Genomic DNA, 26,162 nt, shown 5'->3' on the forward strand with positions numbered 1-26,162 from the left:
TATGTTTAATACATTTTCCCCTATGCATGATATAACCCAATAAAACAATTTTTGAAAAAAGCCTACTTTCTCAAAACAAGTTTCAAGGGTGTATTTGTAAACCTCTGGAACTCTCGAAGGGATTTCATCTCTTTCCAGACTTTTATGATGGTCTTAAGCAGTGTTCGATCTTTTTCTTGTTCAGCATCACGCAGTTTTCTTGTTTGCCTACAAGATATAATACATGGATATATATTTAAAAGTTATTTAGGTGTGTTTGCAAATTAGGAAAAGAAACTAATAATGCTATAGTGATTGTATAGTTAATTTCACAGCTACAATATTTCTTAAGTACTAGAAAACCAAAAATATGAATGCAAATTTGAAGTCAATAGGATGCTGGTCTGTTTTTATAGGTTATTTGATTTTGTTTTCTCTAGTAGAATCTGACTTCAGTTAAACTAAATTACCATTTAAAATTCTCATTAATACTGCGCAATCTTAAACAGCCACTTTTGAAGTTATGAAAATAAGGGGCCCAGTAAACGCAGTTCTCATGGACTAAACTATGATAAACAGGAAAGTATGTTGCTGTCCCAGTTAACAAGTATATTAAAGTCTGCTTGTGTTAACATTAATCACCATTTAGGAGATGAAGTAATATTACTACATCCCTTGGTGAGTTTTCAGTGCTGACTAGATTAGCGATATTTTTGGCTTGCTTTGAAGAGGCTTCATTTGAAAATGCTTTCATTGTGATTGATATTATTTAAAGTGTTTGGAATTTATTTAATGCCTTACTTTAAGCCCCCTCTACAAATAATAGCCAAGTCCAGAACCCAAATGTACTCTATTATGCCATTAGTTAGTTAATTAATTAAATTTTTTTTTCTTGGACAAGTATCAGGTGTCATTCCAGGGGATTCAGAAGTGGTTCCTAGGAGATAGTAGATGTCTCTGTTCTCAGGGAGTTTATAGCTTAGCTCAGGAGACAGACACATAGATAAATGACTGACAGAGTGCCCTAGGAAACCATAGCCACAGTGTTTCATGAATCATCACCTCCTGAACCCAGAAGGAAGGCCTGTGTCTGGAAGTTGGTTGTACTTGTGATGACTTAGTCTGGAGATGGTGCAGAGAAACACAGAGGTCTAGGTTTCTGATCATTCAATTGGTGTCATGGAAAAGGAAGCTGGTAGAAGCTGATGGCCAGTTAGTGGTTGGGTAGCCAAGGTTTGGGACTCTCGGAAGACCTTAGAAAAGCTAGGAGGCAATGAACTAGACTAAGAAACACTCTTCTTCAGGAGCAGTAAAGCATTCTGGTTAAGGGCACAGATGTGGGAACCAAGATACCCAGATTTAAATCCTGCTTCTAGCCGAGCTTGGGCAAACTATTTTACTTCTCCATGCCTTATCTGTAAAGTAGAGATGATAACAGAATTTATTTCACAGGGTTGTTGGCAGGAGTAAATGAGTTAATTAATACTAGAACCATGTCTGACATCTGGTAAGTGGTCCACAAATATTATCTGTCATTACCTAGTGGTCTGTTCTTCTCTCATGCCTTTAGCAGCTATTTCCCCTGCCTCCTTTAAAAAAAACTGCAATATAAAATTATTTTACTGAGTTATATGACACCTTAAGTCTTTCTGATATATTTTCTACTTCCTTTTTTTAGTCCCTGACAAGATAGTTTCTCAGGAACGCTAAAAAAACGCTTAACAAGTAAAATTTGACCTATGAGCTAGAGAAGCAAAGAATCACAAAAGAATATTTAATTACAGATTGTTGCCAGACTATGGAGGAAGAGGAAAAGGCAACTGTGATTAGGGAGCTGGGTAACACTTTTCTGAAGCCTGATGTAGATGGGGTCTGGAGTGTGGAAAGGAGTCCAGCCCAGAGGTGAAACCTTGGGAGCCACAGTGGCATCTAGATGATATTTAAAACCACAGGACTGGATTCACCTCAGGAGAAAATGCAGATTAACAAAAGATTAAAAAAGAAAAAAATCCTGGGAGGAACTCTGAACATTTAGAAGCTGGGCAAAGAAGGAAGATTAGGCAAAGGATAGTGGGAAGGACAGGTGGCCGAAGAGGGGTGAGGGCATCTGAGAGAGGGTGGTGTGTGGATGTAAAGGGAAGAGAATGTCTCAACAGGCACCCTGTGGGGACAGTGCCCAATGCCAAGTACCAGGGGGGCTGAGAGGTCCCCTTCTGCTTAGCAACACGGAGGTTCCCCAGGATTGTGGCAAGATCAGACTCAGGGCAAAGGCGGGCGCAGAAAAGAGGCTAGACTGGACAGTGAAGGAGGGGAGGGAGTAGAGATAGCAGTACTTAGCAAATTTACATTTAAAATACTTATTAGTAAATACTTGCCAGAAGTTTGGCTGTGAAGGGAAAGACAGGGATAAAGTGGTAGCTGGATGGGGATCTGAGATCCTAGACTTTTTATTTGTTCAAGATTGAGCATATGTGAGGGTGAAGATGCAGGAGAGGGTTAAATAAAGTGTTCCCCTGTATTGCACGAACACCCGTGTTTCCTTTCTTAATACAGCCTGGTTCCAGTGCAGAGGACGAGCAATGTGGTCATGATGCCACTTACAGAAAATAAGATGGAAAATGCGTCACTGGCTGAGGTTAGCTGCCCCAACCTGGGACCTATCAGATACCTAGGGGTGGGCTCCAAGGCAGCTGGCTCATCAGCAGCTCCCAGGGGGCTTCAGGGAACAGGTCCGCTTCATGAGGTATCCAGGAACAGGCCATCTGCTTAGAATTTGCTTTTCCACCATGTGAAAAGTCAGTAAAGGACTAAAATCAACTCTTTCACTGCATCAGAAATGCTGAATCTCAGTGGTTTCCATCTCCAGGGGTGGCAGGATGTTTGCAATGTGTCTGCGATCCATGGCTCCACCTGGTATGGTCTGTAGGACTCACACACAATTCTGCTACTGTTTCTCAAATACTGATTAATAAATGCAATCCCACATCAAACCTTCATTGTATCCAGAGTAGCTTTTTGTCACTTTTTCTTACTCAGTGTATACTAAAACAAAAATTACTTTCACGAGGAGGAGGCAATGTGCTTTTCTTTTAACATAAATACGAATTTTCATTTTTAAACATACTCTGCATACTTTTACAACTACAGTGTACAAACATCACTAATTTTCACTTTGGTAGGAGAATTTCCAACTCAAGGGTAGATTGTAAAGAGAAAAGTATACATTTAAATTCCTTGAATAGATAACTAATAAGGACCTACTGGATAGCACAGGGAACTCTACTTAATACTCCATAATGATCTATATGGGAAAACACTCTGAAAAAGAGTGGATATATGTATATGTGTAACTGATTCACTTTGCTGTACAGCAGAAAATAACATGACATTGTAAATCAACTATACTCCAATAAAAATGAAAAAAGATAAACCCCATGATTTATTAATTCCTGTTCTAAGGATTTATTCTGTGGAAATACTTATACAGGTACACAAATATATACATATAGGAGTGTTAGAGTACAATTTAAAGTAATAAAAAATAGGAATAATACAAACACCTATTAATGGGGAATGTAAAATCTATATAATGTCAGCTCTTAAACAATGATATAGACCTAGATGTACTATTATAGGAAAAGGTCTCAGATACATTTTACATAAAAAAGCAAGTTGCAAGGTGGTAAATGCAATGTGATTCTTTAAAAAAGTAAAATATATACACATAAACCCATCTGTGTATATATATGTATACACACATGTATTTATATGTGGAAGAACTAGCAAAAAACTGTTACCCATGATTTTCCCTGAGAAATAGGACTCTAGAATAAATGTTCACATTCTACATTGTATGTTTCCTTATTGTTTGGCAATGATCAGGGTTTTAATTTCTGAATTTTAATTATGAAAAATTTCAAGATATAGAAGAGCACATATAATAAATAATATGACACTTACTAACATTTTTTCACATTTACTCAGAATTTATGTTTGTTTGTTTGTTTGTTTGGCAATGTTAGAGTTCCATTTGAAGACCTCTCCATTCCATCCCCTTCTCTCCCTCCCTGGAGGAAGAAACTGGCATGTGTGTCTTTTCCGTCTGTATGTAACACACATGTGCATACCTGGAACACATTAGTATTGTTCCACATGCTCTTTAGGGCTGTGACCTGTATCACACAGCGAGTCTCCTCTTACAACTGGAATTTTTTTTTTTTTTTTTTTTTTTTTTTGCGGTATGTGGGCCTCTCACCACTGTGGTCTCTCCTGCTGCAGAGCACAGGCTCCAGACGCGCAGGCCCAACGGCCATGGCTCACGGGCCCAGCGGTTCCACGGCACGTGGGATCCTCCCGGACCAGGGCACGAACCCGTGTCCCCCGCATCAGCAGGCGTACTCTCAACCACTGCGCCACCAGGGAAGCCCACAACTGGATTTTTTTATTCAACACTATTTTATCCATGATATATGCAGATCTAATTCGGTCCTTCTAACTGTGGGAGGGAGGTTCATTATAAGATTAAAGCAGATGGTTTCATTCTGGTGTGGGGTTATCTCTAGCTTCTTACTCTTGTAAGTGATGCTGTGGAATGCTTGCACACACGTCCGGTGCACGTGCGCACACAGCTCCTTGGAGTACATGTGTCTGAAGCAGAATTGCCGGGTCCTCTGCTGGCATTTTCAACTCCTTGCTCGTCTCTGGACAAGCTGCTCTCTGAAGTGGTGGCTGTAGCAATATTTGTTTACACTAGCAGAGTGTGCAATTACCCTATTCCCCCTGTGCGCCCTCCCGTCTTCATTCATTTTTTGGACTTCAAATTTGGTGTTAATACAATCGACATATCTCGTTATTTCATTTGGCTTAATGTATTCAGTGCATTCAGAAAAAACTCTGAAAATATAAACTCTCAATAAGTAGAGGGAAAAAAAAGCAGTAGTTATAATGATAGATTTTACTCACCGAATTTCAGATTTATACTCATTGATGGTTTTTTGGGTTGTTTCAAGAGACTTAGGAGTTTTTGCTGGATTAAGGCCCATCTGAACAGCATTTCTTAGAGCTTGGAGCTAGAAAAGATATGGATACAAGATCTGAGTTAGAAGCTCTACTCCTTACTACAAGTGATGTGCTTGGACCCACCCACTTCTCCAGGGCAAAATGATGTCAGCAACCTGTGAAGGGATGTGCAAGCATCCAGCCGTCTCCACGCTTTCACCGAAGTGAATTTTGACAGAGAGCTATTGCTTCTATTTAAAAAAAAAAAAAGGAATAATAAAGAACTGTGTGTGTCCACCCTTGTTCTGTGGCCCAGATCCAGCTGCTCATGACAGATGCTACTTTTACTCTACTGTCTCAGAAACAAGTTTTCTTTCAAGGTGGGGGGGCGTCTTTCTGGGGCCTGGACATATAATGACATTCTTGTGATATAAAGAGAGCATAAAATTATAGACCTATAGGAGGAGATATTGTGGAGTTATCTCTTATTTGGGTAGTAAGGTTTTAAAGTCAGGGCAAAAATTGTCTATAGTCAAAACTACCCATGGAGATTCCACGGGACAGTGTCACATTAGAAGTAAATCCAAAATGGCTAGACATTTCCTTACGCATCAGTTGAAACAACTGACTTTTGTTTAGGTACCATGTTAGGGTAAATTACATATAACAATGAGAATGTCTCTAAGGACACAGAGATTCTCAGGCCATGAATGGTCTCATCATATGAGATCACGTAAGCAAGACACAGCTGCCCACTGCCGGTGGGTGAGATCCCTTGCTCTGTTTGCAGGAATCATTCTTGCAACCAAGTGTGTGCCACTGAATTTGCACACATTAAATGTACATGGTCGTATCCTTTCTTTTGCCTCTAGGTAGGTCAACACATCACATCCTAGATGGAGGGAACATGAAGGAAGCACACGAGCATTTGCTGCTAGAAGGTATTTTTGTTGTTTGGGCTCCTCAGGAGAATCAACCCCCTCAACAATTGGCATGGAAGTGATCACGGGTACCTTGTCAGTAAGAAATTGTGCCTTGTGTCTCTGGCGTCTTGCAAGGTACTGGTCATATAACTGGGCCAGTTTGGCTGCCAAAACATGCTCTCGGCTAAAACAGGGATGATGTGTGAAGATTAACCCCAAAATATCAATGTCCAGTTGGAAATTTCCAGGAGGGTCTCCAGATCCAATCAAATGCTGACTTCTGTGCATGTATTTTACTGCCTGCCAAAGAGAGCAGAGTGTAGGGGGAACACAGTTAAAACACTTCCTGGATACTGATCTGATGTGTAATGGGAAAAGTCAGATGCAAAATATTTCCTACCCTAATCAAGCCAGGAGAACCTTGCTCCATTCCCTTTTCCCTGGGGTTTTAGGGGCCTGCCCTTTTCTGAACACTTGAAAAGTAAAATGAAGGGCAAGGAATGAGAAAAGAAATAATTTCAATCTTGCTTTCCTAGGTCTTTTAGGGATTATCTCTACTGAGTCATAGCCCTAATCTTTGTCATGAGACTATCCCATTTCCTGGAAATCTTGGGTTTTGCAGCTGGTGACCTTGAAATTCTTTTAATGAGAGAAGCATAGGTTCTAATCCAAAGTGATCATTATTTGGATCATAGATATACTCTCCACGTGGAGAGGTTTTTAGTTTGTAGACAACAGCCAGAGACTAACATACTGAACCGAGCTTCAGGCTGGCACCTAGTTTTCCTGGGAAGAAGAAAGTCAGTCTGCAAAATAACAGAGGAAGAGATAGTTGGGGCAGCTGAGTGTGTAGAAAACAGGAGTGGAAATTTCCACTGGGACCTTCCTGGATCACTTGGTGTACAGTGTGTCAGATAAATCTCTGTTTTTCTTCCTTAAACTCATCAAGATATTCTATGTTGATCACTGCTGCTTGTAGGTGAATCTAGTTTTGGAGGTTGCAGAGCTCCAAGGTGGGGAGGACACCTTTTTGATTTTGTGTCTTCATGTTCTCTCCTTGTCATAGACATTGACTACAGTCAGGATGTGGGGTTTGACACACTTCACTCGATCCTCCCCTTTGCAGAGAGGAGATTTTGGAAGCTATTTATGTTATCGAGAAAAGATTATGTGGCCCAAATGTATTATTTATAAGTTATGAGGTAAATTGGAAGCTGCAAATATTCTAGTCAGAAGTGAAGCATTTACCCGATGTTAATTGTGGGTAACGTGTTCAGGAATCTCTTCATTTAATTCGTCTTCATGGTATTATGTAAAGATGCTGAACTGGGGTCAGAAGCCTTGGATTCTAGCTGTGGCTCCACCTCTAACTTGCTCTGGAACCTTGGGCAAGTCACTACACATCTCCATGCCTCTATCTCTTTATCGTACAAATGGAGGCTGAGGAAGAACATCCAGTTGGCATTTTGTAGGTCACTAGGCATCATATAAAGCACTTCACACATATCACCTGGTTCATTCTGTTAGGGAACTGCTGGTCATTAGACAAGAGCCCATGCTTGGGCCCTGGAAGGGGTCCCCCTTCCTGCAACAATTCCATAGTGATTTTTGGTTGCCTACAACGTAGTGAGTCCTGTCTGCAAGCAACAATAGATTGAAAGGGGGAAAATGGGGTGTGACCTTTATAACTTGGGGCAGGAAGGATGAAGTCTGAGATGTGCAGAGGGAGGGATGGAAACTGGAAGAGGGGGCTCCAGAGTTAGAATCCTACATCACAAGATCCTAACATTCTCCCCATCAGACTAAGTACGGAAAACAGAGGTCACACTGTGTGTATGTACATGTATACATGTCCAAAAATGTATTCACATTTGTTATATAGTGTGGTCTGCTTTTCAGTTACTATTAGTCATTGAAATAGTACCAATATTTGCACTTACAGTAAAGCATATACACATGAGACTTCATTTACCAGTAAATTTGTTGTTGGGCTGTCTTGTTGCCTGCTTTGTACCAGTATTCATGAGTAAGGATATATGAGTATATTTCCTTTTAGCCATTCAATTTCATACTTATTTTCCCCCAAATTAGTAGACAATTAATGTATATTTAGAACTTATGATTTCCTACAGGATGCCTGTACAGTGTACACTATGTTTCATAAAAGAACAAGTTTTTTCTATAAAATAGCATTAAGTCTGTCTTTGATGAGAAGACCTATAGATTTTTTATTTTTTAAAAATGTTCTTGTAAAACTGGGATGTGCTTACAAATATGCTATGCTTGAATAAGAATGCACTGACTATACCTCAGTACCTTCCAAAATATGCTGAATTGAACTTCCATTTGGATTTACAGGGAGGAAAGCCCATCCCTACTGGGGTCATATTCCTATATTTTGTACCTTACGGAAGTCCTAATTTTGACATTAATATCCTTACACTTCACACTGCAACAATGGAGGCCCATCTCTTTTCTTTCATTCAAGCAAAAGTATCCAGTTATAACCTGCATTCATGTTAGAGGCTTTTAATCTGCATGTGGTGACTCTGTGTCTTACTGTCACACTGACCACCTGGATGAATTAAAAAATTCCCACCTCACAAAGATGTGTACCACTAAACATCAGTCCACAGACCTAACGGAAAATTCCTCTCCAATTGTCTGGCTCCTGCTGGTCCTTGCTTTGCTGTTCCTCTTACTATGGGTTGCAGAGTTCTGAAGTCGCTCAGGGTGTGGCCCTCAGGTTCCATCTTGTACTCTTCTTAGTATGAGTAAGTAATGTCGGTAGTATGGTCCTAATGTTACCTAGGTCAGCTGTACTTTGTGTCTCCTCCCCCAAATCTTCATTAGCCCATGTTTAAATGATTGCTGCTGGTCTCTGCCTTCAGCTCAGCTCAACCAAGTGAAAAAGCTTCCAGGACTCCTGGTGGGCATGGGGTTAGACTGCTCAAAAGACCCCCAACTCTCTTCCTCTTAGGGAGAAAGACCCCTAGTCTCTTGTCTTTCTTTCTGTTGTATCTGTTTTCTTTTCTGAAACTATCATGAAAACAGTACAAAAAATTTCTCCTAAAAATAAATAATATTTATAGGGTATATTATTTTAATTTTGAAATTGATTTGATTCTTCAGTCTTCAGTGGAAAACTGAAAACGCAAACTATCAGAGGTGATGCACATGGATTATCTGCTGATGTTCTCAGTGTGTTCAGAGTTGCTTTCCGATGGAGACAGAATTTTTTTTTTTTGTGTGTGTGTGTGTGTGTGTGGTATGTGGGCCTCTCACTGCTGTGGCCTCTCCCGTTGTGGAGCACAGGCTCCGAACGCGCAGGCTCAGTGGCCATGGCTCACGGGCCCAGCCGTTCCGCGGCATGTGGGATCTTCCCGGACCAGGGCACTAACCCGTGTCCCCTGCATTGGCAGGCGGACTCTCAACCACTGTGCCACCAGGGAAGCCCGGAGACAGAACTTTTAAGGTTGGACAGAAAAAGAACAATCATTGGTGGAATTAAAATAAAAGCTTCTGTATTTGTCCTGGGAAAATAATAGCAACAGAACCTGAATCCAGCCCAGAGCCTGCAGTAGATTCTATAAATGTTGTTCTGGTCTTCTCTGGGAAGCTTTCTCATTCTCCATCTTCTGGATGTATCTCTAGGACATGAGGTTGGTGGGGGGGCATATGTAGTCACTTAAAACTGACTAGTCACTTAAAAGTAGTCACTTAAAACTGACTAGTTTGTCCTTGGTGTTGATAATGTGAACCTTGGGGAAAGATATGATCCCTTTCCTCTGGAGTTTCTAAGCTTAGGTTATCAAGGGTCCTAACACATGGGGAATTCTGGCCTGCCTACAACAGGAGAGAATGAGACCAGTCAACATTCAAGGAGAACCAGAAGAAAGAGAGGCAGAGAGAGAGAGACCTGCTGGCACAGAGTTCCCGGTCCCAGAGTCCTAGTTCCTAAAGCCCCTCCTTCATTTTGTGATTTATCTCCAGATCCTTCCCAGTTTTGTAAGCCACCAAGTTCTCTCTTTGCTTAAGCTAGTTTGCAATGGGTTTCTGTCACTTGCAACCCAAAGAGTGCTGACTATTGCAGTGCTCATTACACAGTAGGGGACTAATGCTTCTCTGAAAAATGGCTGAGAATAGTGGAAGGGGAAAGTGATAGTTTTATCAAGTCGTGATTTACAAGGAGGTTGGAATTATGCCAAATTCCTCAGATTAGTGTGCAGTTTTGAAAAAAGAGGAGGCAGCTACACATATGTCCCTGGGAATGCCATGTTGACTACTAATCACTGTGCCTTTAACACTTCATGACATTTCTGTCTCCCTCCACTAGGCACAAAGTCTCTCTAAGGTCAAGTTTGAATGTTGCTACCTCTGAGTTTCCAGAATTTAGCACAACTAAGAATATAGTAGACTCAGTTGAGGATGGAAATAATTAAAAAGAAAAGAAGAAAGGCAGGAGGATGGAAGGCAGGAGGGAGGAAGGAAGGAAGGAAGGAAGGAAGGAAAGATGGAGGCTGTTGGAACAGCTTTCAGCAACCCTAAACTTACTTTGCTATTATGCTTAGGCAAACTGCATAATATTGTTTATGTTTTACCTGCAATGTCTCATTTGGAATTTTTGTTTTTTAGTTTTGGGTTAGTTACTTCTTACGAGGTATTAAATTGCAATCTTTCTCATTTGAGGTTTAACTTTGTTCTCTGCACAATATCTAATCTCTTTTTGCATTTCTCTATCTTTAATGGTTTCTAAAAAAGAATCTCAATTTAGGAGCTGCAGAATATTTCACTTTTAAAAACCACTTCTTTTCCCTCTGTAATTAAGGAAAATGTTCAAAGAAGGAGGGCTGAATACCAACTCCCTTCTAAATAAACCTCCTAATTTATCTAATAGGAGGACATACACTCCCTCATTTGAATTGGCAGTCTAATCAAAGAAGAGCCAGACTTGACTCCCATCCAGGATGGGTTTGGTCAGTCCTGCTGGGTTAGCATCAGACCTGAGAGCTCTGAAGTGTACATTCATCAAGCTCCATTAACGCCTCAAGGAATTGCCAATTCCTGATCTAGCACACTGACTTGGTTTTCCATCATTTGGTTGCCAGGATGAAGCCAGGCCCTAAGAGGGCTACTGTTTTATAGGAGAGACAGCCGAGTTAAGGAGAGGAGTAGAAAACAAGGAATTTCTTCGAGATCCATTCAGCTCAACTAAGTCTTTTAAATGATATTCAATTCACACTTTTACTGAGGCATTCCTACATGCCAGGCTTCCTGCCAAGTGCAAGGGTTAGAAGAGGAATAAAACAGTATTTGCTCTTCTTACTCTCAGGGTAGTGGAGGAAGGAGAGAGAAGATAGATTAATGATCTATGAATAAAACAATCACTGCCTGTTTATCTATTTCTCTGCTCCTGCATCGTGTCAAAACTCCCAGATATAAGGTATGTTTGGACATTAGACTGAAAATATAGGCCATATGCATTTAACACTGCTTCTTAAAGGCAAGCCTATTACATGGAACAGAGGGGAGAAAAAATGGATTTGGGCATCAGACAGACCTGAATAAATGTAAGAAAAGGTAAAAGTTAGTAAATCAATAGAACTGTAAAAAATTAACTCTGAAAGAAATGCATTGTTTTTTGAATTACTAGAAAGTTCCATAAACACATTAAACAAAAAAAAAAGACGTATACAAATCAACAGTGAAATTAATAGGCAGCCTGTTATGTAGAAACAAAGAGGTAGGAGTAACAAAGAGGTAGGAAACAAAGAGGGAGGAGAAACAAAGAGGTTATTCCTACCTCTTTATAACCTCTAATATAACCTTTGCTTCTTTCTTAGGCACGCTGGCAGAGTCTCTATGCTTTGCTATGTTTGAAGCCTAACTTTCTATGAAATGACCTTGGAAGACTTCAGCCCCTTTAGATTTCTCCCTTCTCTATCTTTTGCTCTGTGATGCAGGATGACCAGCCTCTCGTAGAGGAACTATTATCTTCCTCTACTTTCCTGTTTCTGCTCACAAGATAGGAAGGTCTCCCCTCCCAAAAGTATTGGGAGGAAACTCTCTGTGCTCTCCCCACTCGCGCATCCCCACTGGCTCCTTCCCAAAAGAGAAGGAAGACTGTTTGATTAGTGAGTCAACTGGAGCCCAGGATCCATTGGTCCAAATTATTTGCTGGGCAGAGTAACCAGTGGCCTCTAGCTGTCCTTTCTCAACTCTCTCCCGAGAGCCTGCTCACTGGCCACGTGGGTTCTCCATGGCAGTCCACGTGGTGAAATCATTGGGGCCCTTCTCTAGATGGGGGGACAGAACTCTTGGGAGATGGAGCCGGAAGCCCAATTGGTCTTGTGTCCAAGCAGCATTCTGCTGTCCAGCTTTATCCTTAGTTGCAACTGAAATCTGCATCCCTCTCTGATTCCTGTGCATTTCCCAATTAGCTCAGAACTTCTAAAGGAGACATATAAGATTAATCTTAATTGGCTCCCTCAAGATCCTACTCTCCATAGTAATTACTCTTCTATTTTCTAATTTTAACCCATAATGTTTTGCTTCATTATATCAGTGATTCTTGCTGAAATGGTTGGATGGATGAAGAGATAAGGTGATGGATTATTACGCATGCATAAGACAGTATTGTCTGGATCACTAATTATATCAGGTATCTTTGTCATATAAGCAAATAGATGATAAATCCCACATGGACTAGGACTTCGGTTTATGTTTGTTTTGTAAACCTACTCCCAGGGTCACATTTCTGCACAAAGTAGTCACTCATTACTATTTGTCTGTAATAGCAATATTTTATAGGAATTCATTTAAAAAAAAGTGCAAACAGATACATCACCTCAATACTCACAAAAATCATATGAGGTAGAGATGATGAAGATTTTTCAATTAAGGAAACAGCTCCAGAGTGGTCAAGGGAGCTTCCCGAAGCACAACCCAGTAGGACACCCAACTGCTCAGATTCTCTGACTTGGGCCTGTGTCTTCCTTGTTGAACACGCCTCTCTATAACTATATAGAATGATCTTATATCCCCTTATTCTCTTTCACACTAGCAGTGCTGAAATAATTACATGAGTTTCTGAAGGAGGTGAACCTTGCTGGACATTTCAGGAAAGCAAGAGCAATGTTATTAAATTTGAAAGCAGGCAACTGTCTATTCAACACCAGCCAGCCCTCACTGAGCTCTGTTTGAAGCACTTTTATGTATTATCTTAACCATCTGCACAGCTATCCTAGGAGGCAGATGCTATTATTACTCCCATTTTATAGATGGAGAAATTGCAGCACAGAGATGGGGAGAGCCAAGTTCGCCCAGTGAGTGACAGGGCCAGGACTCAAATCAGGCAGCGTGGTACCAGAGCTGAGGAACATACCATAAAAAGGATTTGCGAGGATAGAAAATCTCCAGTTATATAATAAAGAGAAAATGAGGGGGAAATAATCCTGCAGTATACGTGAGATGACAGAGAGAAAAGAAAAAAAATCAGGGCAGCTAACCTGGATATGTGAATAAAGACGCTGACCTAGCCATTCCTACCTGGGAAACTCATTCCTTGTTTAAGAAGGGATTTGGTGAGGGCAGGAGACTCACTCTTATATAATATGCCTGCTGTTTGCTTTGCATGTGTTAAGATAGTGAACTATAAAAAAAAAGTCAAAATAGAATGTTGCAAATTCATCATTCCAAGCTATTCAAAAAGCAAAGCACGTTCAAGCAAATTTATGTATTAAAAATGGGGAGGGAGGTTTACCTTTTTATACAGTGTTTTGAGTTCTGCCTTAATGTCTTGCTCCTGTGTCAGCATGGGTGGTCTTGAAGGAAATGGCTTGATGGGGTTTGGCAGCGCTAAGATTCTTCCATCATCTCCAAACCATCTCCTCCCCTGGGGATCAAGCAGAGGGACAGAAAATGGCTTACAAAATAAACAGCGTTTGCAGGGAAATTCTCTGTCAACATACGTATTTCATGCACCTTCCCCCTGCCCGGTAAATATTTTAAAGTCTCTGTTTCCATTAGAAATTGAGTTTTCACTAATGCCCCAGAATTAATTTAAGATATAGTTTTCAACCTTCTCTCCTCAAAAACAGTTTAAGAAAAAAATTAAAGGATTGTTTAAGAAAAATGTATTTTCTATTCGTCAAAAATTTAAGAAAGGCAACCAAGGAGAAAAACAATTGAGAACATTCTATCTTTGGACAATTAAAAATTTCTGTGAATTGGGAAAAGGTTGCCAATATCAGATTTAACAGGAGGAGCCTGACTCCAGCTTGCAGAAGATGGGATTTGAGCAGAGGAGAGGGTGTGATGTTTGAGGGCCACTGAACATATTGAGGTCAAATTAAAAAAAAAAAAAATGAATGAACCACTGTGCAGACGCTCTCAGGAGGGAATGAGTACCACGCTGCAGTGATGGCCCATAGGATAAAGAGCATCCATGAATCCCTCCTGGGCTACAATGAGGCAGCAGGGCTGAGAGCTTACGGGCTCCTGAATCAGCAATCTGTTCTCCATGATGTTCTGGTTGGTTCTCGGCACCTCCAGTCTTGCCCCGATGTAAAGGCCTTCGTCTTCCGGGTACCTGGGCTGCACATTCTCAGGAAGCTTTTTATACGTAGGCACTAGACAGTTCATAAATAAGTACGAGCCTCATTAGTGCCAACCTGAATGTTTCAAACCGCAATCTGGTGAATGAAAACCACCACTGGAGATTTTATTTATGTTCTTGGAAACTGCAAATGCTCCAAACTGATTTCTAGAAGCAGGACCAAGGGAAAGATGAATGTGTTTACCCGCAGTATCATGCTGGAGAATCATGAAATAATTCTACACCTAACTCGCCCACGTGGCCTCACACACTGCGAGGACTGTGGTACCCAAATCAGAGGAGCTGCTCCTGGGCTCATCAGTGGAGTGACTTTGGACCAGATGCTTCTTTGAACTCTTTCCTTCCATACAAAAGTGATCGTAATATCTATTTCTTGGGGGTCTTGGGAGAATTAAATGAAGTAAAGTATGAGGAAGTGCTTTGTAAATTAAAAAGTTCACTTGAGTCAACGTGACTTCATTTACTCCCTCACTCTTTGATCTGCTCATAGATCAGATCTTTGCTGACAGCTTCCCTGTGCCCCGTGCTCAGGAGGCTCTGTGGGGTCAGTGGGAGCAACAGGCAGCAAGAGCCAACAAAGGACGGAACAAGATGATTTCAGAGAATGATGAAGAAAAGAACACCTGTGATCATAATGCAGGGCGGGAAGGGGATAGGCTTGAGATGGAGCTGTGAAAAAAGGCTTTTCCATTTGCACTGACGCCTGAAGATTGAGAAGGAAAGAGCTGGTGATGGGACGGGCAAGTGTGTCTGTCCAAGGAAACAGCCTTTGCTGGGTGGGAAACAGAAACACCCAGAATGCAGTGGTGCCGAGGGCAGGAGCAGTGCCTGGAGATAATGTCAGCAGAGGGCAGGAGGGAGAGCCGGGAGAGGCCTGCACGTCTCAGAGGAGCTTGGGTTCTGGTCAAGGGGGTGGGATCACTGAAGACCTTGTGCCAGGGAGTGACTGAGCAGATCCGCAATTCCAAAAAGACATCTGGGCCTGCTTTTTCAGCAGAGTGGGCTAGAGTAGAAACTGGCAGATGCTGACATAAAGGTCAGGATGTAATTTGGCAATGAACAATGAAAGGTGGAGACTTGTTTTTGTTTGATAATTATCTCACTCTAAAACACCCCAAATCCCTGAATCTGCTAATTTTCCAGCATGTGGCCATTTGGACACTCTGCATCCCAAACCCGTCCACAAAAAACAACTAATACCAGTATTCCTAGGAAAACCTATCTCTGGGTCCTTAGAAAATGTGGAGCAAACTATTGTTTTATCTTTTTTTCTGTCCCCCACCTCATCTATCCACAAGTCTAAACATCAGTCCACCACTAGTCCAATGGTCTTCAAAACTTTTCATCGAAACATTTTTGGGCACTTGCTCATTATATGTATGTTTATTTATTATGTATGCACTATGGCACAAACAAAATTAAATTAGGAAAGGATGAGATTAAAAATAAATGTAAGGGCTTCCCTGGTGGCACAGTGGTTGAGGGTCTGCCTGCCGATGCAGGGGACACGGGTTTGTGCCCCGGTCCGGGAGGATCCCGCATGCCGCAGAGCGGCTGGGCCCGTGAGCTGTGGCCGCTGAGCCTGCGCGTCCGGAGCCTGTGCTCCACAACGGGAGAGGCCACAACAGTGAGAGGCCTGAGTACCGCAAAAAATAAATAAATAAATAAATAAATAAATAAATAAGTAAGTAAGTAAGTAAGTAAGTAAGTAAGTAAGTAAGTAAGTAAATGTAAGTAGAAGTCTTGATGTTTTCTTCCTATACTCCTGGGATGAACTCGCTCTGCTTTGGAGACCATTCTCTAAACAGTAACAAGAAAACAGCAACAGTAATAGAAGTTCTTATTTTTGATCCCCTGCTAAGTGCTAGTCGCAACATAGGCACTTCACTCATATTATTTCCTCAATGCTCAAAATAAAAATAAATGCCCAGAGTCACCTTACAGGATAGTTTCATTGTCTCCTGTCTTCAGGTGAGGCACCTGAGAATAGAGGAACATGCTCAAGGTCATACCTCAGGAAGGAAGAGCTGGGTCTGTGTGCTTGGTTGTGGGGTCACCTCCAAGGAATGGAGGCCCTGATTCCCTGCTCAGAGCAAGCGCAGTGCAACCAGGATTCCCTAAGCCTCCTCCACTGCCTCTACCGACTCCCAGTTTCTGGCCCGGTCGGCCCGGTCTGAGATAGCCCCTGGGGTCTAACCTCCATCCCCAACTCAGGTGGGATCCAGGGAGAGGCCTAACAGTGAGTCCTCTGAGCAAAAACCCAAGTGACAAAACTCCTCCTTGGCTGAGGCTGCTGCAATGCCTCTCTCCCTGAAGAAGCATCAGGATGCATGTGCACGTGGGTGGCCTCTGGAGCAGGTCACCTAGATCGGAAACCTGCCTTGCTTTACTAGCTTCATGGTCTTGGGCCAGATCCCTAACTCCTCTGAGCTTCTACTTCTTCATCTGTAAAATGGGCATGACAAAAAGTCACTTCTCCAGCCCTGGTGGGTGGGTTAGGTACGTTCGTTGATACACATCAAGCATTTGGAAAAGTACCAGGTGGAATCAATGCACAGAATGAATTCACTATTATTATTACTATTATTATTATTGCAAATTTAAAACCCTTGGTTACTTTTGCCAGCTACCTACTTGAAAAAGAAACTTGGGATGTCCAACAAATTATGATACTTTGAACATAGTTGATTCAAAATGACCTCTCAAAAAGAAACAATAATTTGCTTTTGGCTCAGTATTTAATTGGAACTTAAATAGGACAGAACAAATGAAAAGAAATCCAACTTCCAAGTAAGATAAGCTCAGGCCTCCTTCCCAGCCTGAGGGGTGCGCTCCTGCAGGACTCACTGGAACTGGGGGTATCCCTCAGGAACTCTCAGGAGGAAAGGAAATTCCAGGGGGAAAAAAGAGCAAAGAGAGACCCAGGAAAGAGAGGAAGAAAGGAGATGTACGTGGGAATCAGTCAGATGGTCCCGGCTTCAGTAGCCTGGCCATTTCCCCATGAAGGAGGAAGCTTGGCCAGCCGGCTTCCTGGCACACAGCTCTTCAAACCCCTGGAATCTCTGGAGTGGTAATTGTCTCCTGTATGCTAATGAGATGACAGGTGGCTGGGGCTCCTGTCAGGATGGGTGCTGGTGGCCAGGGAAACCAAGCATGTGAGCAGAGGGCTGGGGCTTTCAGCATCTGCCTCCCTCTATCCCTACCTCCGGGACAGGAGAGGGTCTAGAGAGAGAATCCATCACCAGTGGCAATGATGTAATCAATCATGCCTACATAATTGAAGCTTCCGTAACAATCCTCACTGAAGGGGTTTAGAGAGCCTCCTGGTTGGTGAATGCATGGAGGTGCTGGGAGGTTGTGTGCCTGGAGAGGGCATGGAAGCTTTCCCTCATACCTCGCCCTATGCATCTCTTCATCTGCATCCTCTATCATTTTCTTTAGTGTATAATAGACCAGTAAATATAAGTAAATGTTTCCTTGAGTTCTACGTGCTGTTGTAGCAAATTATTCAACCTGAAGATGGTGGCATGGAACCATCTCATTGTAGTAGAGTCAAATAGAGCTGTGGGGTAACCTGGTGACCCAATACCTAGGGTTGGCATGGGAGGCAGGGGGAAGTCTTGTGGGACTGAGCCCTAAACCTGTGGGTTCTGTGCTAACCCCAGGTAGATGCTGTCAGAATTCAATTGTAGGACACCTAGCTGGTGTTGGACAATTGGTTGCTGTGGGAAGAAACCCACACATCTGGTCACTGAATTGTTCTAGAAGTGTTGAGTGTAAGTAGAGGACACAACTGAGTTTTTCCTTTTCATAGCCTGAATCTCAGAGTCTCACACACTCTCAGCCCCAGAACTGGTCATGGATTTGGTGGAGGGGTTCCCATAGCATCCTCGTATTTCTTTTGCTAGTCTATTGATAAGTGTTGTTGAATGGATATTTTCCCATGTTCTATATTTTTTTGTCTGAACATATTTCTTGATTATGAAATCAGATTAGAAATTGGGATCAGTTGTGGAAATCAGGCATCCTTATACAGCAGCCACATTTCATGTGAAGGAAAATGAAGATGCCTAAGTTGAGCAGGGCGATAAAGAGAGCAAGTACCTGTCAACGTGCTGGGTATGAACAGGAGTTCTTTTTCCATCTGCAGACGAATGTGGACACTTTCATAATCCGCAGGTCTGACTGCCACAAAATCTTCAGCCGCTTGATCTAAGCCTAGTAGGAGGTGCTCAGCATCCCCGCCATCGAGCAGCTCTTCCTCGTCCTGCATATCATTAAAAAACAGCAAGAGGGATTCCCTGGTGGCGCAGCGGTTGAGAGTCCGCCTGCCGATGCAGGGGACACGGGTTCGCGCCCCGGTCTGGGAAGATCCCATGTGCCGCAGAGCGGCTGGGCCCATGAGTCATGGCCGCTGAGCCTGTGCGTCCGGAGCCTGTGCTCTGCAGCGGGAGAGGCCACAACAGTGAGAGGCCCGCATACCGCAAAAACAACAACAACAAAAAAAACACAGCAAGAAACAATCAGGCAAAAATAATTAATTTACTTGCAAAAATAATCAGTGATATTAAATGCACCAAACAACTTATCCTACAATAAAGTTACCTTTTCCTTTTATCTTTTTCTAAATGAAAGCATAAAACTATATGGCCTTCCCTATTTAATAAGCTTTGTTTTTTTCGCTATTCCACATACTTGGAAAAATCAGAATGCACTGAGGTCAGAAGAGATGTGCAAAGCAAAGCAAGTGAAATCTCAATGACTGTGGCCTCCTTTGAGGGTGCCTGCTCTTCCACAGTTACTCAAAGAGCTTGGGTTCATGAGTTATGCAGCTTTTTAACCTTCCATCTAGCACTGACCCCAGGGCAAATGCACCAAGCATGGGGTCCACACACTCTGCTTAGACTGCCTGGGCTTGAATCTCAGCTTCACCCCATGCTGCCTGGGTGACTGTGGGGAACTTACTTCCCCTTCTGATCCTCAGTTTTCTCAGTTGTAAGACTGGGGTATTAATAGATTTTACCTCTTAGGGTTTTGTGAGAATAAAACTAAATAATGCATGTAAAAATTCTAAGCACAGGACCTGTAATTACAAATTGTCAGCTGAAGTATGTTAATTTAGTTTGAATATTTTCCAAACTTTTTTTCCTTTTCTTTTTCCTCCTCCTTCTTCTCCTTTTCCCTCTTTTTTCCCCTCCTTCTTTTCTTTTTCCTTCTGTTCTTCTTTTTAAAGTTTAAACTTGATATCCATTTATGAGGAACATAAAATCCCGTGGAGAGGGAATTCCCTGGCGGTCCAGTAGGTAGGACTCTGTGCTTCCACTGCAGGTGGCATGGGTTTGATTCAATCCCTGGTCAGGGAACTGAATCCGCAAAAAAAATCCTGTGGAGGCTGTCAGGTAGCTGAAGACAATGGCAGTAGCCTAGCTTCCTGCCTCCTACTATTTCCTCCACAAATATGCAAAACAATAATAAGGGTAAAGTAAATCTACATGGTAACCAAGCTCTCAGCATAAATTGAAGACAGAGAACGCCAAAAACTTCAACAAAGTGAAAAGAGAAATATCCGATAATAATAGTATGTGGTCTTTCTTGCTCGTGCCCCATCTCTGCTTTGGGCAAATACAGGCTGAGAAAACTGCAGAGAAGACAGAAGAGGGAAGCAAGTGATGGGGCCTGCAGATGGTCCAAAACCTCCACCAGAAAGACTAAACCCACTCTGAGTATGAAAATACTAAAAAAGTGTCTGGGCAGATCAGAGCCTGGACTACAGGCTACAGGGGAGGAGCTTCAAAGTATGCATGATTCAAAAGGGCAGTTTTAGAAACAGAAATTCCATGGAGAAAAAAATGCAAAAGGAAGGAGAAGTGGCTTTTGGAGAGAGGTGTCCTGATTTAAGAAGCCCACAGATTTGTTCAGTCCTGCCTTCCAAAAGTGGAGTCTGATACTCCTCCCTTTCTATGTGGGCCGTACTTAGTGACTTGCTTCTGTGAGTAGAATATGAGTTCGGTTATGTAGAGTCTGATACTAGGTCATAAAAGGCATCCTGGCTTCCTCCTTGCTTCCTCTGGGATCACTTGCTTTGGGAAACCAGCTGTCATGTCATGAGGACACTCAGGCAGCTTTACAGGAAGGTCTGAACAGAGGTCTCCTGCCAACAACCAGCACTTGCTGGGCAGATGGGTGAACCACCTTGGAAGCAAACCCTCCCAACTTAGTCAAGCCTTCAGATGAATGCAGCCTTGGCCACCTTGTCTGAAACCTCATGAGACATCCTGAGCCAGAACTAGCTGAATATAGATTTGTAAAACAATTATTATAGAGCACGCTGAAGTATTCCCAAGCTATCATAGACCTAGGTAAGAAATTCCATTTCTGGGAGTCATTTTTCAAGGGAGGTGACTAAAAGTTAAGCACAGAAATAGGCCAACTGTGCAAATGCTGAAACATTCTCGTGTGTTTTCCTTTCTGTTTTTTAATGTGGTGAAATATAAGTAACATAAAATTTATCATATTAACCACATTTAAATGTACAGTTCTGTGGCATTAAGTATATTTACATTGTCGTACAACCAACGTCACCATCCATCTCCAGAACTTTTTCATCTTCCCTAACTGAAACTCTGTCCCCATTAAACAATATCTCCCCGTTTCCCCCTCCTCCAGTCCCTGGAAACCACCATTGTACTGTCTTTCTCGATGAACTTGACAACTCTAGGTACCTCACGAAAGTGGAATCACACAATATTTGTCCTTTTGTAACCAGCTTATTTCACTTAGCATAATGTCTTCAAGGTTCATCCATGTTTAGCAGAATTTCCTTCCTTTCTGGCTATTGTAAATAATGCTTCTATCAACACGAGTGTACAAATATCTGTTTGAGTGTCCACTTTCAGTTCTTTTGGGTATTGCTGGATTGTATGGTAGTTAGTTCTATGTTTCAATTTCTGAGGAACCTCAGAAATAGGCTTTTTCCACAGCAGCTGTACCACTTTGCATCACCATCAGCAATGCACAAGTTTCTCCACATACTTGCCAGCACTTTTCCTTCCTTCCTGCCTCCCTCCTTCCCTCCCTTCCTTCCTTTATCTATCTATCTATCATCTATCTATCTATCATCTATCTTATAATAGTCACTCTAATCTGTGTAAAGTGGTATATTATTGTGCTTTTGATTTGAGTTTCCCTAATGATTAGTGCTGTTAAGCATCTTTTCATGTACTTATTGGCCCTTTGTATATCTTCCTTGGAGACGTGGCTATTCGAGTCCTCTGCCCATTTTTAATAGAATGTTTTCTTTGATTTCAGACATCCCACCCACAATTACAGAGTCTGAGTTGTAGCTTGGGTGTGGCATGGGGCACAAAAACCTGCTCACCTGTAAGGTTGTGGGGAGAGAGAGAGAGATAGGTTTCATTTGCCTTGGAGAGGTAAACATTTTGTATATGAAATGAATACTAATCCTTGTGTGGAGTCTAGCAAGAAAAATCTGTAAACCATGTTGCTACGCTTTTTTTTTCCCACAAGAGAAAGATGGACAGATTTAATTAAGGTTCTTAGTCCCCAGATTATGGGGTAAAATCAAGGGCTAAGAAAGTAATGTGAATCTGGTATTCTTATTGCTTTCAGATAGGACATGGATGAGTGTGGTGGTGGTGAGTTTGTTCCCAGCCACTTTCTTCCTGGCTAGGATATCATCACAATCATCGTCACCATCATCGTCACCATCATCATCACCATCACCATCGTCACGATCATCATCCCCATCATCACCAATACCATCATCCCCATCATCACCAATACCATCATCACCATCATCATCATCATCATCATCATCATCCCTCTCCTCATTACCATCCTAATACTAAATACCATTTTGTTTACTCCTTCTTGCACAGGTGACTCTTCTTCCTCTCCTTCCTCCTCCTCTTGATTAGTTCCATCTCTACTTTTTGCTTTTGGTTTTTCCTCTGATTCCTCTGGTTCGGGATCAAAGTTGAAAGTAAAGAAGTTATAAGCTTCCTCAGCAGAAGGGAAGCCAGGCGGAACCTACAGAGAAGCAGCAAGCAATAAAATTTGGGATTATCTAAACTGAGATAAGCTCTGCACGGTTCACTGACAGCTGGCTGGATGCTAAGAGCATCAGGCACATTCTAGGCCTCCTAAGCATATTACCTTTGTTGAAGGTAGTGTGAACTTTAACAGATGCAACAGGCCTCCTTAGTTAAGTAACTTTAATGGTTACTTTTTTTATAAATCAGCAATTATTTACCTTCCTACAAGCACATAAATACATTATTTATATCAGTAAATGCTTTAGAAAAGATGATTAAAATGCAAAAAAGTGGATTCAATGTTTTATAGGCCAATGCTGAGATACTTTTAATTTTGAGCAATACAGCGTTTGTTAAACATTTTTATATAAAAAAAGGTCATTTTGGGGAGTTTGTTTTCATTCTTCTTGAGTTAGTATCCCCCTTTTTCCCCATAGTAAAAGCTGGTGCAACTTCATGGCTGAACAAGTAGTCTTATCATGAACATTTCCTGCCCTTCCATGCATTTCCCTTCCCCGAAGTAGGCAGTATTCTAATCTCTCCACATGATTCTAGGATTTCAAAAGTAGGAATCATTTCTCATACATTTTCTTGCATACTCCATGCAATAGGAGTCAGCTTGTGTGTATAGTCACTTCTCATTGAATATTTTTGAAAAACAAACAAATCAACAAAATACATGATTTAAAGAATGCATGATTTAAAACAAACATGATTTAAAAAGATAGGATTTCTCACCAGGGGTTTAGACTTGATTTTTCGCACAGAATCATGGAATTTTACTCTTGAAAAACCTTGGGAGTCATCTTCTTGTTGAGTCCTTTGTACTTCTCTACCTGGCTATACGAGTAGAAAAAAATGATAGAGACACCATTTAAATCAAGAAACTAAGGATGTTCTAAAACAAGCATTAACCTTCAAAAGTCTTATCTTCGGACCATTGATGCATCTCACCATTTCTAAGGAATGAAATGTTTACAAATTTCAAATATATTTGAGTGTTAACGTGGCTGAATATTTTCTTACTCAGCTCTGTCTCTCTCACGACTAAACAAATATAAAATTTTATAGTCAATAAACATGAAAAGGAAAAGTGTTCTTTCATCCTATAGATCAATAGATTATCCAGCTCACAGAGCATCATTTCCAAACAGTCTATGATGAAAAGTATCAATGATGTTTGATTATAAATAAGTCCAAGTGGGCAAGGGCTGCCCCAGGCCCTGGCCTTTCAGTTTTGTGTAAATCGCAGAATGGCTGACTGAGTCTCCTCAGGCATTTATCCAGAGACACCTCTGTGATGAAAGCTAGAAATACTTGGAACAGCTAAGATAAGGTGCTATAAAATTTCACCTAAATGCAGCTAGATGTCCAGCAATGGCCAGAATAAAAATGAGGACATCAGTTGGGTATAATCTATCATACTAGCAAGAGAATACATACACTTCCAATTTATGTAAAATTCTACCCTTTTCCTCCATTTTCTCATTTTGCAGTATAAGGTTAAGTAGTTATGTACTAATACTCAATTATATAGAAGTTGAAGGCATGCTAATGAATAAATTTCACAGTGCAATGCCAAGAGTTATTATTTGTCTTGGTAAATTCCAGAATTTTAAATGGTGCTTTTGAAGATGAGGAAAGAAGCAGATGGGTATTACTTAGTGTAAGGAGAAACAACTGAAAAAATTAGCGTAGACTAAAGATCAGGTTCCAGTGCTGGATCAGGAAGACTTTCTAAGGATCTTCCAAGTTTAGTCTTCTCATAAAACAGGGCTAAAGCTTTCTTGTTCACTGCTGAGGATGCCATTCTGCTCCTGCCTGCCTCAGAATCCCCCACCTCCGATAGCCCATGAGGGAGACTGATATGTTTGACAGCATGAAAACAAGCCAAGGGGTCAACCAATAAGAGAGAAGAGAAGCTTGACTCTGTGTGTAGGCAAGCCTTGGGTTTTAGAGAACTGTAAAGATGATGATACTAAAACACAAGACCAGGCAGAAGCACTAGCCGTTTAGAAAAAGAAATAAGTAGGTTAAATTCCATGTGGCAAATATGTGTATGTGGAGATTAGTACTTTATTCTTTTTGTTTCTTCCCATCCCTTTCTATACTTGCTTGGCATAGAGGCTATTAAGTTCCGAAAATACAAATTCATTGGTGTCTTTTATTGTAATATTGACAGTTTTATTATGATATTTATGGACTTGATCAAAAAGCTTGTAATTTAATTTTTATTAAAATCTAAAAATATTTAAAAGTAAATTATACTAGCATATTAAAAGCTATTAAATATATTTAAAAGGATTGAGTGTGCAGAATTAAATTTTAAAGAACTACTATCTATAATATCTTTATATAAGCTTAGAGTAATAATGACATTTAATTTCAACTTGAATGCCTATCATGATACGTGCATGTGTCCAGCTAGGAATTCTTTCTCACCCTTGAATTTGTTGTATCCTCCAAGAAGGCTCTATGGCCCTCTTCTAGCTTGAACTAGGCAATATCAAGTCTCATTACTTTTACCATACCATAATCACAAAATATACTAGTTCTAGCCCTGATCTCTCTTCTAGACTGCTAATCAATGTTTTTAATTCCTTAAAAGACATCCTAATCTGGATTGTCTTGCAGATACCTCAGATTTTTATACATTCTTGATATCAGTCATGATATTAATCAAGATATATGATTTCCAAATAATTTCTCCCATTCTGTGTGTTGTCTTTTCACTCTCTTGATGGTTTCTTTGAAGCTCAGAAATGTTTAATTTTGATGAAGTCCAGTGTATCTATTTATTCTTTTGCCACTTGTGTTTTGGAGTTAGAGATAAGAAACCATTGCCTAAGCCAAGACTCCTCAAATTTTACATAACCTGACTCCAAGGCTGGAGCCAAGTGCTCTTTCTATGAGCTCCTAATAGCACCCACCACAGAACTTAATCATCCTGTACTTCCATTGTCTGATAACCTGCCTGTCATCCCTACTGGGATCCTTGAGAGTAGGCTGTGACTGACATCCCTGTGTATTCAGAGACCAGTGGGCACCTGGCAGGAAGGAGTCTGCTGTAGATGCTGGCTGGGCAACAGGTAGAGTGTGTCAAGGGATCAGAACTTGAGTCTCCTGGAACAGAGAACCAGGCCCAGAAAATAAAGACATTATGGTCGTGTCTAGTGGAGACCAAGTAGTTAAAAGTTCTGTGTTATTTCCACTTTGATGTTGACATGTTCTTAGAGATTTGTGTTTGGCTTTGTTCTCTTATCACAAGTCTGCTGAGTATAAAGTAAACAGAAATGCAAACAAGAGTTAAGCACAGGTTTGTGTTGATAATTTGGATTCTCCACCATATTCCCAACTGGTTTCTCCTTTTCACTCTGACCCTACAGCCTCTAACACTAGCTAACACTTACAGAGAGAGGGCTTACCATGTGCCAGGTGCTCTCTGAAACGCTGTAGCATGTATGAGATCATTTAATCCTCAAAACAATACCAAGAATTGGGTTCTAGTAGTATCCCTATTTTACAGAGGTGGAACATGGGGTCCAGAGAGTAGATAAGTTACATGTCCAATGTCACACAGCTAGTGTGTGA

At 41.3% G+C, this 26,162-nt stretch overlaps 1 protein-coding gene across 3 annotated transcripts in view; it reads right to left on the bottom strand.

The window, feature by feature from the left end:
- Positions 1 to 26,162, bottom strand: part of CC2D2A (coiled-coil and C2 domain containing 2A) — a 142,169-nt gene that overhangs the window by 81,876 nt on the left and 34,131 nt on the right. For all 3 annotated transcript variants that reach the window (XM_081226369.1, XM_081226370.1, XM_081226371.1), the window contains 8 exons: positions 23,310 to 23,411; positions 22,390 to 22,566; positions 18,622 to 18,784; positions 14,394 to 14,530; positions 13,663 to 13,794; positions 5,991 to 6,200; positions 4,942 to 5,048; positions 67 to 207 (listed from right to left, as the gene is read on the bottom strand). In XM_081226369.1, coding sequence (XP_081082495.1) covers positions 67 to 207; positions 4,942 to 5,048; positions 5,991 to 6,200; positions 13,663 to 13,794; positions 14,394 to 14,530; positions 18,622 to 18,784; positions 22,390 to 22,566; positions 23,310 to 23,411 — 1,169 coding nt within the window. The remainder of the gene's footprint in view (positions 1 to 66; positions 208 to 4,941; positions 5,049 to 5,990; positions 6,201 to 13,662; positions 13,795 to 14,393; positions 14,531 to 18,621; positions 18,785 to 22,389; positions 22,567 to 23,309; positions 23,412 to 26,162) is intronic.

The sequence above is a fragment of the Mesoplodon bidens genome (assembly GCF_964165515.1).
Source record: "Mesoplodon bidens genome assembly, chromosome: 1".
NCBI classification, from domain to species: domain Eukaryota; kingdom Metazoa; phylum Chordata; class Mammalia; order Artiodactyla; family Ziphiidae; genus Mesoplodon; species Mesoplodon bidens.